The sequence below is a fragment of the Entelurus aequoreus genome, linkage group LG05, assembly GCF_033978785.1.
Source record: "Entelurus aequoreus isolate RoL-2023_Sb linkage group LG05, RoL_Eaeq_v1.1, whole genome shotgun sequence".
NCBI lineage: Eukaryota > Metazoa > Chordata > Actinopteri > Syngnathiformes > Syngnathidae > Entelurus > Entelurus aequoreus.
Window position 1 is genome coordinate 9,782,985 of NC_084735.1, and position 16,404 is coordinate 9,799,388.

Here is a 16,404-nt window from a genome sequence, read left to right on the forward strand (position 1 = left end):
GTTTAGAGGTCACGGTTCGGTTCATTTTCGGTACAGTAAGAAAACAACAAAATTTAATTTTTTTGGTTATTTATTTACCAAATTTGCAAAATCTTCCACCAAAAATATTTGTCTTAGTGGAATATTTGATGTGAAGTAATGGTAACTTTGGATAGGTCAATAATTCATAACAACATTGATTTTGATTCAATATTATGTTTTGAGCAATGACAGTTTGAAAGAAAAAAAACCAGCTTGTTTTATTAGTCAACATTGCAACTTTTTCTAAATTACATTTAACCTTTAAGCTTATTTATTTCACTTTTTTTATGTTTTTGTTCATTTTTTTTTAATAGTATTTTTAGAATGTGCCGTGGGCCTTTAAAACATTAGCTGTGGGCCGCAAATGGCCTCCGGGGCACACTTTTGACACCCCTGCTATAGATAATAAAAAATTAAATGTGATAAATCTATGGATAATAAGCAGAGCCTGGCGACGCATGCGCGTTTATTATAACTCTCTCTCTCTCTCTGTCTGCACCTCCCTCATCAATGCTGCTGCACGCACAATTTGTTTTGTTTTTAACCCCTTCTTAACCCTGAACGTACATTGAAAATACACGCAACCATAACTCAAAATGCCGGACATTTGAGGCATTTAAGAAACTCCGCCCTGACAGCTCCGCAAAAGAGGACATGTCCGGTGAAAAGAGGACGTATGGTCAGTCTATCCTAGCCCGGTCGCTGCTAGCATGCCGTTTGGTGTGCTTAGGTGTGCATTGTTTACACAACGTGCGCTACGCTACTTAATATGTCTGTGTGGAAACTCGTTTGGTACACCTCCGAACCGAACCGGAACCCCCGTACCGAAACGGTTCAATACAAATACACGTACCGTTACACCCCTAACATAAACACTATAATAGTTGGACTGTTATCAGGGTTTCCCACACATTCATTTATTTGTGGCGGCTCGCCACGAAAGAATTACGTCCGCCACAAATAAAAAAAATAAAAAAATATTATTTTTTTTTTGTTGTTGTCCTCTCCAGCTTCTCAGGCAAATCATATAGTTGATGTAGATGCCCATATCGGCTGTTCAGATTTACTTTACATAAGAGAAGTGTAGGATACCTCTCTTGTTGCCTTATTTGTATTTGACTTTATTAAATGTATTTATATTAGAAACACAACATGTGTATATAACAAAGGGTGCAAAGTCTGCAGGCAGTAGGAAACACATGGTTAAGTATAGGGAGTAAAACTGATGGCAGTCTAAATTTCAAGATTTTTGGAGCTCTTTGTTCAGTGGATCAGATGTTTGATGAAGCTCTGTGTCTATCTACCACCACTACTGTTTTCTGTTTATTTGTTAGTGACTGTGGCAGGACACCTCTGCCTCTGTTTCACTTTATGTTGCTGGTAAATAATATGGTTGTAGTAGTAGGCTAAAGTTAAATTATTTAGTATGCACTAATTAAAGGGGCAGAGCTTTGAGACATTTTAGCTTTTGTATTTTATAATATATATTTTTGTTATGAATATGTATATGAATAATAACATGTTAATAACATAAAAACTATAATAGTTGGGCTGGTTATGATAACAAAACCTATAACACGTTAATAACATCAGAACCGCACTAGACATAATAATAACACCATGTTGATAACATCAGAAGTATAATAGACACACGGCAGTGTTGTTTGCATAGGGCCAACTCCACAGGGGTTGTGATGTCAGCGGCGTGCTGATGACCACAGACGACACAGATGGAGCTGACGTCAACCAGTATGGCCGCCTGCACGTGTGTGTGTCACAGTTACTTGGATGTGAGGCTGCTGATGCTGCTGCTGCTGCTGGAGCCTCGGAGACGGCAGCGGGGGCCCAGACCCGTCCGGCCCGCAGCCCAACTGGGACAGCACTGAGGATGGGGAGACCCCCGCCAGAGGGGAGACGTGACACGACAGGGAGAGAAGCAATAAAATAAAAAAAACATGGAGGGTGATACAATAAGAGAGAGAAGGAGGGAAGTTGTGTCTTCATCACCGTCATTCTGTTTATTTATTTTTCACTTTTTTCTTCTATAATAAAATGATGCTGACAATTTCGTTGAATAAAAATATGTTTTAAAATTCAGTGTAAAAAATCCATCAGTGTATAATAATTCAAATGAAGCAATCCAACCACCCAATGAGGTGTCCAGTTTGAAGTCATGTGACACTGAATTTTCATACACTAAATCTTTTTACAGTCAATTTTTTTCATGTCAACAAACTGAATTTTGAAACCAATGTTGCTCACAGATTTTTATTATTCAATGAAATTGTCAGCATGATTTTGATAAAATAAAACTTCAGTGTAAAACTAATTTAGTGTAGCATATTTGTGGCTTTAAAATCTTTTTACAATGATTTTTTTTCTATTTTGACAAATTGAGATTTTATACAAATTTTGCCCACAAATATTCATTTAATAAAATTTTCAGCATGATCTTCTTTTTAAAAAATATGTGTAAACAATTACGTGCAAAAAAAATAGTGTATATAAATTCGGTGTAAAAGTATAGTGTTTAAAAATTGAGTGCAGGAAAATTTGTGGCTTTAAAATTCTAATTAAGACTGAAGCAATCAACCCTGCCTCAGAACCAGCCAATGAGGTGTCACGTTTGAAGTCATGTGACATATTTCTACGCTGTATTTTTTTTTTACACTAAATCTTTTAACAGTGATTTTTTTCATTTTAGCAAACTGAATTTTTAAACAAATGTTGCTCACAGATTTTTATTCAATGAAATTGTCAGCATAATTTGATCAAATAAAAATACAGTATAAAACAAATTTAGTGTATAAAAAAATCAGTGCTGAAATATTTGTGGCTTTAAAATCTTTTTACAATGATTTTTCTTCTATTTTGACAAACTGAGATTTTATACAAATTTTGCCCACAAATATTAATTTAATAAAATTGTCAGCATAATCTTCTTTTAAAAAAATAGTGTAAACAATTACATGCAAAGAAATTGTGTCTATAAAAGTATAGTGTTTAAAAATTGAGTTCAGAAAAATGTGTGGCTTTAAAATTCTAATTAAGACAAGCAATCAACCCTGCCTCAGAACCAGCCAATAAGGTGTCACGTTTGAAGTCATGTGACATATTTTTGCACTGAATTTTTTACACAATTTTTTTTTTACACTAAATCTTTTAACAGTGATTTTTTTTCATTTCAGCAAACTGAATTTTTAAACCAATGTTGCTCACAGATTTTGATTCAATGAAATTGACAGCATAATTTGATAAAATAAAACTTCAGTGTAAAACAAATTTAGTGTATAATATTTGTGGCTTTAAATTATTTTTACAATGATTTTTCTTCTATTTTAACAAACTGAAATTTTATACAAATTTTGCCCACAAATATTCATGTAATAAAATTGTCAGCATAATCTTCTTTAAAAAAATATGTGTAAACAATTACATGCAAAAAAAATAGTGTATATAAATTCGGTGTAAAAGTATAGTGTTTAAAAATTGAGTGCAGGAAAATTTGTGGCTTTAAAATTCTAATTAAGACTGAAGCAATCAACCCTGCCTCAGAACCAGCCAATGAGGTGTCACGTTTGAAGTCATGTGACATATTTCTGCACTGAATTTTTTTACACAAAATCTTTTAAAAGTGATTTTTTTCATTTCAACAAACTGAATTTTTAAACAAATGTTGCTCACAAATTTCAATTCTATTAAACTGTCAGCGTCATTTGATAAAATACAAAATTCAGTATATAAAAATTCAGTGCAGAAATATTTGTGGCTTTAAAATCTTTTTACAGTGATTTTTTTTTAAAAATTAAAAACTGAATTTTTCAAACAAATTTTGCTTACACGTTTTTATTCAATTAAATTGTCAGCATAATCTGATACAATAAAAAAATCAGTGTAAAAAATGTAGTGTGTAAAAATTCAGTGCATAAATATTTGTGGCTTTAAATTCAAACTTAAGACTGAAGCAATCGATCCTGCCTCAGAACCAGCCAATGAGGTGTTGAGTTTGAAGTCACGTGACACTGACCGAATATTTCTGCACTGAATGTTTCACACTGAATTTTTAGACACAATCTTTTTAGATTGATTTTTAAAATTTTAACAAACTGGATTTTTAAACACATTTAAATTCACAAATGATTCAATGAAATTGCCAGCGTAATTTGATCAAATAAAAAAATGGTGTAAAAAAAAAAAAAACTATTGTATAAAAACTCAGTGCAAAAAAAGAGTGTATATAAATTCAATGTAAAAAAATAGTGTATAAAAATTCAGTGCAGAAATGTTTGTGGCTTAAAAATCTTTTACCAGTTATTGTTTTCATTTCAACAAACTGAATTTTTAAACACATTTTGCTCTATAATTTAACTCAACGAAATCATCAGCATAAATTGATCAAATCAAAATTCAATGTAAAAAAAAAAAAAAAAAAAGATTATATAAATTCAGTGTAAAAATATAGTGTATAAAAATTCAGTGCAGAAATATTTGTGGCTTTAAAATTCCAATTAAGACTGAAGCAATCGATCCTGCCTCAGAACCAGCCATTCAGGTGTCTAGTATGAAGTCACGTGACACGGACAGAATATTTCTGCACTGAAATTGTTTACACTAAATTTTTAAGAACTCAATCTTAAATTATATATTTTTTTTGCATTTCAACAAACTGAATTTTCAAACGAATTTTGATCACTAATTTTTAATTAACAAAATCGTCAGCGTAATTTGATAAAATAAAATAACAGTGTAAAAAAACTAGACATACTCTAACAAAAAATATATTGGATAAAAATTCAGTGCAGAATATTTGTGGCTTAATTTTTTTTTTTAACAGTCATTGTTTTTAAATTTTAACAAACTGTTAAACAAATTTTGCTCACAAAATTGTATTCAATTAAATTTGATAAAATAAAAATTCTGTGGAGAAAAAAAAGCGTTTAAAAATTCAGTGTAAAATATACTGTACTGCATAAAAATTCAGTGCAAAAATATTTGTGGGTTTAAAATTCTAATTAAGACTGAAGCAATCAATCCTGCCTCAGACCCAGCCAATCAGGTGTCAAGTATGAAGTCACGTGACACGGACAGAATATTTCTGCACTGAATTTTACTGCACTGACATTTTTTACACTAAGTTTTTAAGAACTCATTCTTAAATTTTTTTTTTTTTCATTTCAACAAACTGAATTTCAAACGAATTTTGATCACTAATTTTTAATTAATGAAAAAATAATGATAAAATAAAATAGTGTAAAAAAACTATACATACTATAACAAAACATATATTGTATAAAATTCAGTGCAGAAATATTTGTGGCTTACAGTGATTGTTTTTAAATTTTAACAAACTTTTAAACAAATTTTGCTCACAAAATTGTATTCAACGAAATTCAATTAAATCTCCATCACCCCCCGCAACCCCAAAAGGGACAAGCGGTAGAAAATGGATGGAAAATAAAAATTCAGTGCAAAAAAAAGTGTATAACAATTTAGTGTAAAATATACTGTACTGTATAAAAATTCAGAACTGTATAAAAATTCAGAACTCAATCTTAAATTATAATTTTTCTTTCATTTCAACAAACTGAATTTTCAAACGAATTTTGATCACTAATTTTTAATTAACGAAATGGTCAGCGTAATTTGATAAAATATATATATTTTTAACAGTGATTGTTTTGAAATGTTAAACTTTTTAACACATTTTGCTCACAAAATTGTATTCAACAAAATTCAATTAAATCTGATAAAATGAAAATTCAGTGCAAAAAAAAGTGTATAAAAATTCAGTGTAAAATATACTGTACTGTATATAAATAATATTTGAATATTTGTGGCTTTAAAAATCTAATTAAGACTGAAGTAATCGATTCTGCCTATGACCCAGCCAATGAGGTGTCAAGTTTGAAGTCACGTGACACGGACCGACTATTTTTGCATTTAATTTTTTACACTGTATTTTTAGACACAATCTTTTTACAGTGATTTTTTTAATTTGAACAAATTGGATTTTTAAACACATTTTGCTCACTAATTATTTAATTCAATGAAATTGCCAGCATAATTTGATCAAATAAAAAAATGGTGTAAAAAAAAACCTAGTGTATAAAAACAAAAAAAAGAGAGTATATAATTTCAATGTAAAAAAATAGTGTATAAAAATTCAGTGCAGAAATGTTTGTGGCTTAAAAATCTATTTATTTATCTATTATGACTGAAGCAATCGATCCTGCCTCAGACCCAGCCAATGAGGTGTCAAGTTTGAAGTCACGTGACACGGACCGACTATTTTTGCGTTGAATTTTTTACACTGTATTTTTTTTACACCAAATCTTTTTTTGCAATGATTTTTTTTTCATTTCAACAAACTGCATTTTTAAACAATTTTTTATTCAACGAAATTGTCAGCATAAGTTAATGGAATTTTTAGACACAGAATTTTTTTTTACACCGACTTTTTTCTTTTTCTTTTTCACACTGAATGTAAACAAACTGAATGTTTTGCTTCACAAATGTGTAGTCAATGAAATTGTCAGCATAATTTGAAGTAAAAACAAAAATCTAATCTTTGGTGATAAAGACACAAAGGAACCTCCGTAAGTACAAGCGGCATGATGGGGTGGGGGGGCTACAGAACATTCTAGAACCACTGGGAGATGTCAGTTATGGAGGGTTCTTTAGGAGATGTGAATGGTGTGGTTTCGAGGGGACAGAGGCGGGAGACGAAAGGAGGCTACTGTGCGAGGGAGGCGTCCTACCTGCTGCCTGCGGGGACATGAAGCTGCCCAAATTGATGACGGCAGTTTGCTGGTTTCCTAAACTTGCATCGGCGCACTGATCGCCCTGCGGACCAGAGAGCAGCTGTCACATTTGCACACGGGAGGTGCTTTCTGTTTTTGTTGCGTTCACCAACTCAAAGTGTGTGGAGGCCATCTTTTTATTTTGTAAAAAATAAATATGTTGCCCTTCCAAGACATTAGACGGCGGCACCGGACAGGTATGTTGTCTAACCAGGAAGTAGCTTTTTTCCATGAAACTGAATGTGTTACGTTGCGCCCTACAAAGTGATTATGCTGTAAGTATTGTGCTGTTTGATCGTAACATTCATCTTAGTTGTAGTCAGTGTTGGTCATCTTACCTGAAAAAAGTACTATAAGTCTACTTTTTTTTACCTACACTTTGAACCCTGCGGCTTATAAAACAGTGTGGCTAATTTATGGAATTTTCTTCACTGAAGGTCATATTAAAAAGTTAAAAAAAAAAAAAAAGAAAATACAAGGAGAAGGTGTGTTATTGTTTGACTTTCTATTTACCGCTAATTTTTCCTTTTTTTTTTTCAACTTGAGTGCCCTTCAGTCCTCTAGCCCCGTGTTTTTCAACCCTTTTTGAGCCGAGGCACGTTTTTTTCATTGGAAAAAATCCAGAGGCACACCACTAGCAGACTATGTTAAGAAATGAGACTCAGTAGCCTATATTAACAATTTAAAGTAGTCCCATCAAATAGCTGACGCGATTGTTTGATATCAATTCACACCATAATCATAACGGCAACTTAGAAGAGTAGTGTGGGTGGATGGTTGAAAGGTCCGAATCGGGTAAAAGGCAGCTCAGCATTTCGAGAATTTTGGGCATCATAGAACTTTGAATACGTCCATTCATTTGAAAAGGATTTTCCTGGAAATTTGGGGATTTCAGGAAAACCGGGATTTTTAAAAAAAATTATTGATACTAGCTACCTTAATAATATGACTGGGTTGGTGTTGGAATTTTTCGAATAGGTTGAAAAATGTTGACGTAGTAGCAGTTTGAATTGAGAATTGGTATTTCGGAATTCCTGGAATTTCGGGAAAACCGGGAATTTGTACGAAAAGAAAAAAAAACAAAAAACTTTTGTTGTCACAACTAAGAGGAATGTTTTGATGGTTGTATTTGGTTGAAAAATGTGGACTGTGAAAACTTTCCAGGAAAAGGTGAAAACAGGGATTTGAAAAAAACGGGATTTTGGGGAGTTCCTGGATTTTTTTTTAACTTGGTAGTTTGATTGTCCAAGGTGAGTGGAAGGTGTTGACAGTGGAACGGTTCGAATCGGGTGAGAAATGCGGCAGGTGTGCAAGTTAGAAAAATGGCCCGTTCATTTTCAACGGGAAAAATGTTCCAGAAAACCGGGAATTCTGGGTAATCCGAAATATTTTCGAACAATTTTTATGGTGAGCACACAATTCCCAATCGAGCCGAACGTTTTGATACCTGAACGGTTCTGATCGGATGCAAACTTTGGGCTGTGGACTCCAGCAAACGTTTGTGGAAGAATCATAATAATAAATTGACGACTTTTTTGGGTGTAGAATAACGTGTGCGAACGCTTGGACGTTCACACAGTTACTCGTAACTGAAAAAAATAACGTTCTACTTCAACGCCGTTATTGCCAACACAGGTTGTCGTTTTCACTACCAAATCTGAAGGTGTTGAAATCGCCATGTAAAATCGCTAATGCTAACAGTAGCCTGTCTATGGAAAATCCTATGTAAATTAGCATCACGCTAGCACATTTTGGAAAAGTTGAGCCTCACTTTGTGTTTTCTACCAAGCATACTTGTATCAAAGTGTAGCACCGTTTGATTTGACATGAATTGACACCCGGTAGTAGCGACTCCGGCACCAAAACAAGCCAGGTCTCAACACAGCAGTACCGTAGGATTGTTCTGTGGCGCCGTATCGACTCACCGTCTCCCCCTGCTGCTGAGGGCTGGAAGTGGCTGACTGACTCTGCGGGGAGAACTGGGAGAGCTGCTGCTGCTGCACAGGATTAAAGATGAGAGGACCGGTGGGGATCTGCAGGTGTAATCACAGGGGGGGGCGTGAGAGGGGCAGGGAGGGGAGGAGAGAAAGAAAAAAGTCCCAAGGTGTTACCTGCAGCAGGTTCAGTGGTCGCAGGCCCGTGCTGCTGTTCAGGCCGAAGTGACTCCCTGGAACAATTGTTGTTGGTGATTAGGAATTGTGGATATGAGCCCGGACATAGTATGATTGGTCCTGTGCAGGCCTTTCTCACGCCCCCCCCCCACCTCCCCGACACCTTATCATGCTCGTCTCACCACATAAATACTAATCTAATGATAACACTTGAAAGGGATGCCGTTATTTGATGCTTGAGCAGTGCTGCCACCTAGCTGGAAGCTTGTGTATTGTTTTCTCATGCCCCCCCTGAAAACTTATCATGCCCACCCCACTATATAAACACTGGTCTAATTATTAGAATACTTGAAAGGATATCTATATTTCAGGGGTGAGCAGTGCTGCCACCTAGCTGGAGGCTTGTGTATGGTTTTCTCACGCCCCCCCTGACAACTTATCCTGCCTACCCCACTATAAACACTGGTCTAATGATTGTAAAACTTTTCAAATCTGTATTTCCCGTTCGAACAGTGCTGCCACCTAGCTGGAGGCTTGTGTACTGTTTTTTCACGCCCTCCCTGACATCTTATCATGCCCACCCCACTATAAACATTAGTCTAATAGTAATTAAACTATTAGACCCCCCTTGAGATGTCATCATGCCCGCCCTACTATATAAGAAGTACTGGTCTTAATGGCCCACCCCACTACACACACAGTAATAGTAATTAAACGTGAAAGGACATCTGTATTTCATGTTCGAATAGTGCTGCCACCTAGCTGAAGACATGTGTATGGTTTTCTCACGCCCCCCCTGACATCTTATCATGCCCACCCCACTATAAACACTAGTCTAATAGTAATTAAACATGAGAGGACATCTGTATTTCATGTTCGAACAGTCCTGCCACCTAGCTGAAGACTTGTGTATTGTTTTTTTCACGCCCCCCCCCAACATTTTTAATGCCCACCCCACTATAAACACTAGTCGAATAGTAATTAAACATGAAAGGACGTCTGCATTTCATGTTCGAACAGTGCTATCACCTAGCTGAAGACTTGTGTATTGTTTTCTCACGCCCCCCCCTGACATCTTATCATGCCCACCCCACTATAAACACTAGTCTAATAGTAATTAAACGTGAAAGGACATCTGTATTTCATGTTCAAACAGTGCTGCCACCTCGCTTTAAGACTTGTGTATTGTTTTCTCACGCCCCCCCTGACATATTATCATGCCCACCCCACTATAAACACAAGTCTAGTAGTAATTAAACATGAAAGGCCATCTGTATTTCATGTTCGAGCAGTGCTGCCACCTAGCTGAAGACCTGTGTATTGTTTCCTCAGATCCCAACTTACCGGTCTGTGTGGCCGGCTGCATGGAGGGCATCAGGCCCCCAGACGGCAGAAGTCCACTCAGGTTGAGTCCGGGGCCGAGCACGGCGTTGGAGCTGCTCATCAGCGTCTGGGGGTTGCTGCACGAAACATCAGAGCGTGCCATCAAACCCCTCGCTAGCGTCCGACCGCGGCCGAGCGAGGAGGCCCGCAGCTTACCAGACGGAGCTGACCACGTTGATGAAGTTGAGGCCGGCCGGGTTGGCCATGACCTGCGCCGAGGTGGTCCCCGTGGTGATGGAGGTGCCCATGGTGGGCAGGGGGATGGTCATGACGGGCAGGGGCTGGCTGAGCGTGAGCTGCTGCTGGGCGAACGGCGCGAGGAGGGCGGGTTGCGACTGGCTCTGCAGCGCCGAAGCCTCCAAAGGGATGGGCGTCGCAGAGAGGGGGTCGGCGGGGTGCGGCGTTGAGCATGGCGTGTTGGTGGGGGTGGAGGGCTTGGAGGTGCCTGATCCTGCAGGGGGACAACACGGACATGATCATAGCAGGGGTGTCCAAACTTTTTCCACCGAAAAATCAAAACATAATATTAATATTTTTCATTTTCAAAACCATTACAAAATTTTTTTTTTACTCCTTTGGGCTCCCTCAAGTTTGGTCCTCCGGGGACCCCAAAGGTTCTCAGTCATAAGAATGAAATTTTTTGTATTTATTTTTTATTCAACACCTTTAATCTCCAGATCACTTTCAGTATCGCGCATGATATCACACACGCGTAAACACGCTGCAGGACTGCTTGAATCGCACATGATATCACACACGAATAAACACGCTGCAGGGCTGCTGGTATCGCACATTATATCACACACACGCAAACACTGCAGGGCTGCTTGTATCACACATGATATCACACACAAGAAAACACGCTGCAGGACTGCTCGTGTCGCCCATGATATCACACACAAGTAAACACGCTGCAGGACTGCTCGTATCGCACATTATATCACACACAAGTAAACTCTGCGGGGCTGCTTTTATCGCGCATTATATCACAGACAAGTAAACACGCTGCAGAACTGCTCATATCAAACATGATACCACAAACAAGAAAACACGCTGCAGGACTGCTCGTATCGCCCATGATATCACACACAAGTAAACACGCTGCAAGACTGCTCTTTTCACACATGATATCACACACTGTTGGACTGCTTGTATTGCACATGATATCACACATGAGTAAACATGCTGCAGGACTGCTCATACAGCACATGATATCGCAGACAAGTAAACATGCTGTAGGACCGCTTGCATTGCACATGATATCACACACGAGTAAACATGCTGCAGGACTGCTTGTATTGCACATGATATCACACACGAGTAAACATGCTGCAGGACTGCTCATACAGCACATGATATCGCAGACAAGTACACATGCTGTAGGACCGCTTGCATTGCACATGATATCACACACGAGTAAACATGCTGCAGGACTGCTTGTATTGCACATGATATCACACATGAGTAAACATGCTGCAGGACTGCTCATACAGCACATGATATCGCAGACAAGTACACATGCTGTAGGACCGCTTGCATTGCACATGATCTCACACACGAGTAAACATGCTGCAGGACTGCTTGTATTGCACAAGATATCACACATGAGTAAACATGCTGCAGGACTGCTCATACAGCACATGATATCGCAGACAAGTAAACACACTGTCGGACTGCTTGTATCGCACGTGATATCCCACACCATTAAACACACTGCAGGACGACTTGCATCGCGCATGAGATCACAAAGTAAACACGCTGCAGGACAGATTGTATCGCACATGATATCACACACGAGTAAACATGCTGCAGGACTGCTTGTAAAGCACATGATATCACACACGAGTAAACATACTGCAGGACTGCTTGTATAGCACATGATATCACACATGAGTAAACATGCTGCAGGACTGCTCATACAGCACATGATATCGCAGACAAGTAAACACGCTGCAAGACTGCTCTTTTCGCACATGATATCACACACACACAAGTAAACACACTGCAGGACTGCTTGTATCGCACATGATATCACACATTTTTACATTTGAGCTCATACAATTCGATTTTTTTTGCTGATATTGGACTGATATTCAAAATGAACAAGTGTCATGATCATTTCATGATGTGTATGGGGGGTACTCACTCTGCGTGGAGCTCATTGGCGACAGCGAGGCAGGTGACAGCAGGCCCACCTGACCCAGCTCCATGGAGTGCTTCCTGCTCAGAGGCGGGCCTTTGGCAGGTGGGGGCGTAGGGCACTTGAGAAGACCACTGGTGGTTTGGGAACCGTATGGATTACCTGCAGGAAAAACCAATAGTTCTGAGCAGGGGTGTTCAAACTTTTATTTTTTAACCAAGGGCCGCATAACAAAATGTTTTTGAATTGTTTTATTTTGTAAAAAACCAACGCTGAAAATGGACAGAATACATATATATAAAGACAAAACGTGTGTTATAGGAGACAAAGTGCACTATCATTAGTTCTTACAGGGGTGTCCAAAGTGCGGCCAGGGGGCCTTTTGCGGACCAAACCTCAACTTTTGTTGGCCTTCAACAAAAAAACAAGAGTAAAACTCAAAAAAAGGAGAGAAAAATACATTACGTAATGAGAAAATATATAAAACATTTGAAAGTCTAAGTATGAAGGGGATACAGTGGAACCTCGATTTACAGATGTAATCGTTTCTTGAACATGGATGGTAAATAGAAAGGTTTGTATAGTGATGAGTTCCCCATAAGAAACAAGGTAAATATGAATAATTGGTTCCAGCCTTGACAAAGGTCCATATTTTAGTGAAGGTTTGTACACAATATCAAGTGCATCAAACACACTTAAGTGCAGGCTTTTCCCCAGACTGCCAACATACCTATAAGGGTGGGGGCGTGGTCAATATGATGTCATCATATAATTTGCATAATCTGCGATGATGCATATATTTTCATTCAATAGGCTAAAAAAAGCCATACATACATGTGTTATAGTTAATTAGTATTGACATATATTGATACTTTTTCCTATATTATATCATTTTGCATCATGTTTTGCTCTTTTTTTCGGCGGCCAAATTTCGGTGCACCACCTAGTCAATAGTGTGCAAACAATAGGCTATTTTAAACCTTACTATAATTTGTTTTCACGTGAAAAACTCACGTTTCTAAGGTGTGGTTGCTTTTATTTTGCCACGATCTACTACATGTAGGGGAAACCCTGAAGTAGGGGATGCATCAACTTTCTGTGTAAAAAAATAAAATAAAAATAAAAAGTAAAAAAAATAACCTGCGCCAATCAATCCTCAACTTTAACAACCATATTGCTACAATAATAAACATTTTAACAAGCATTATGCACACATTAACAACGGCAGAGAAGTGACAAGTAAGAAGCAGACAGAGGAAGAGAAACAGAACGGGCGAGTTCGTAAATCAAAGTTCAACTGTGTTTGGATATTTTTTTATTTTGTAAAAAAAAAAATACTACAGACATTATGGATCAAAACTTAGTGTCAGCTTGCATTCCCGGATTACCCAGAATTCCCGGTTTTCTGGGACATTTTGCCCGTTAAAAATGAACGGGGCAATTTTCCAACATGCCCAACTCCCACATTCGAACCGTTCCACCATCCACACACTCCACTCACCTTGGACAATCAAACTACCATTTTCAGGACTACTTTAAAAAAGTTCCAAAAAAATTCCAGGAATGTGTTTTCCAAAGCCCTATTTTCACCTCTTCCTGGAAAGTTTTCAAAATTCACATCTTTCAACCGTTTTTGACCATTCCACCTTTAAAACATTCCTCTTACTTTTTACGTACTAATTGCTGGTTTCCCCAACATTCCAGGGATTATGAAATACCCATTCTCAATTCAAACTGCTACTACGTCAACATTTTCCAACCATTTCCAAAAATTCCAACACCAACCCATTCATATAATCTAGGACAATTGTGCTGTATTAATATTTTCAAAAATGTCCCAAACTTCCAGGAAATTCACATTTATATGAATGGACGTATTCATAGTTCTACAATGTCCTATATTCTCAAAATTTTGCGCCACTTTTAAAAATTTGAACCACTCCACCATCCACACACTCCACTCACCATGGAAAATCAAAACTATCATTTTACAAGTTCAAAAAAATTCCAGGAATGTGTTTTCCAAAGCCCTATTTTCACCTCTTCCTGGAAAGTTTTCACAATACACATTTTTCAACCGTTTTTGACTATTCCGCCTTCAAAACATTTCTCCTAGTTTTTTTTCTTACAAATTCCAGATTTTCCCGAAAATCCAGGAATTGTGAAATACCCATTCTCAATTCAAACTGCTACTATGTCAACATTTTCCAACTGATTCCAAAAATTCCAACACCAACCTATGCATATCATATAGGACAATTCTGCCTGTATTATTTTTTTTTAATTCCCGGATTTCCCAAATTTCCAGAAAATTCCCATTTAAATGAATAGACGCATACATAGTTCGATTTTGCACCATTTTTAAACCCGATTCCGACCTTTCAACCATCCACACACACTACTCTTCACGTATCCCAAACTCAAACCATGTTTCCCTTTCCCAAAATTCCCGATTTTCACGGAATTTTCTCCCCGTTGACAATGAATGGGAAATATACAACCTACGGCATATCCCACATTTCTCATCCGATTTGAACCGTTCCAACATCCTCACACTCCACTCAGCCTGGACATTCTAGCCAGCATGTTTCCCGGTTACAAAAATTCCCTGATTACCCGGAATTACCAGGAATTTTGTTCCCCCCCTTGACAATGAATGGGCTTTATACAAACCACTCCATATCCCACATTTCTCACCCGATTAGAACCGTTCCAACATCCACACACTCCACTCACCTTGGACAATCAAACTACCATTTTGCAAGTTAAAAAAAACTCCAGGAATTTGTTTTCCTTTCACCTCTTCCTAGAAAGTTTTCACAGTCCACATTTTTCAACCGTCTTTGACCATTCCAATTCACAACATTCCTCTTAGGTGGGAAAACAAACGCTGCTATTTTGTCCGTACAAATTGCCGGTTTTCCCGAAACTCCAGGAATTATGATATACCCGTTCTCAATTCAAACTGCTACTACGTCAACATTTTGCAACCGATGCCAAACATTCCAACACCGACTCATTCATATCATCTAGGACAATTGTGCTTGTGTTAATATTTTTTTAAATTCCTGGTTTTCCCAAATTTCCAGGAAATTCCCATCAAATGAATGGACGTATTCATAGTTCTACAATGCCCTATATTCTAAAAATGTTGCTCCATTTTGAAACCCGATTCCGACCTTTCAACCATCCACACACACTACTCTTCCAATATGTTGAATGCAAAACATGTTGTCCTTTTTCCAAAATTCCCGGTTTTGCCCGGAATTTTCTCCCCATTGACAATGAATAGGAAATATACAACCTACTGCATATTCCACATTTCTCATCCGATTTGAACCGTTCCACCATCCACACACTCCACTCACCTTGGAAAACCAAAACTACCATTTTACAAGTTCAAAAAAATTCCAGGAATGTGTTTTCCAAAGCCCTATTTTCACCTCTTCCTGGAAAGTTTTCACAATCCACATTTTTCAACCGTTTTTGACCATTCCACCTTCAAAACATTCCTCTTAGTTGGGACAACAAACGCTCCTGTTTCGTCCGTACAAATTGCCGGTTTTCCCGAAACTCCAGGAATTATGATATACCCGTTCTCAATTCAAACTGCTACTACGTCAACATTTTGCAACCGATGCCAAAAATTCCAACACCGACTCATTCATATCATCTAGGACAATTGTGCTTGTGTTAATATTTTAAAAAATTCCTGGTTTTCCCAAATTTCCAGGAAATTCCCATCAAATGAATGCTCCATTTTGAAACCCGATTCCGACCTTTCAACCATCCACACACACTACTCTTCCAATATGTTGAATGCAAAACATGTTGTCCCTTTTCCAAAATTCCCGGTTTTGCCCGGAATTTTCTCCCCATTGACAATGAATAGGAAATATACAACCTACTGCATATTCCACATTTCTCATCCGATTTGAACCGCTCCACC

At 37.6% G+C, this 16,404-nt stretch overlaps 1 protein-coding gene across 4 annotated transcripts in view; it reads right to left on the minus strand.

Annotated features, from left to right (window-relative positions):
* Nucleotides 1–16,404, minus strand: part of LOC133650140 (transcription factor SPT20 homolog) — a 42,722-nt gene that overhangs the window by 2,173 nt on the left and 24,145 nt on the right. For 2 of the 4 annotated variants that reach the window (XM_062047038.1, XM_062047037.1), the window contains exons 17-23: nt 12,462–12,617; nt 10,472–10,766; nt 10,277–10,392; nt 8,933–8,988; nt 8,747–8,854; nt 6,780–6,864; nt 1,806–1,903 (exon numbers count right to left, since the gene is read on the minus strand). In XM_062047038.1, the coding sequence (XP_061903022.1) occupies nt 1,806–1,903; nt 6,780–6,864; nt 8,747–8,854; nt 8,933–8,988; nt 10,277–10,392; nt 10,472–10,766; nt 12,462–12,617 (914 nt within the window). Of the gene's footprint in view, nt 1–1,805; nt 1,904–6,779; nt 6,865–8,746; nt 8,855–8,932; nt 8,989–10,276; nt 10,393–10,471; nt 10,767–12,461; nt 12,618–16,404 lie in introns of those variants that run through there. The other 2 variants (XM_062047039.1, XR_009826187.1) reach the window with 2 other exon arrangements.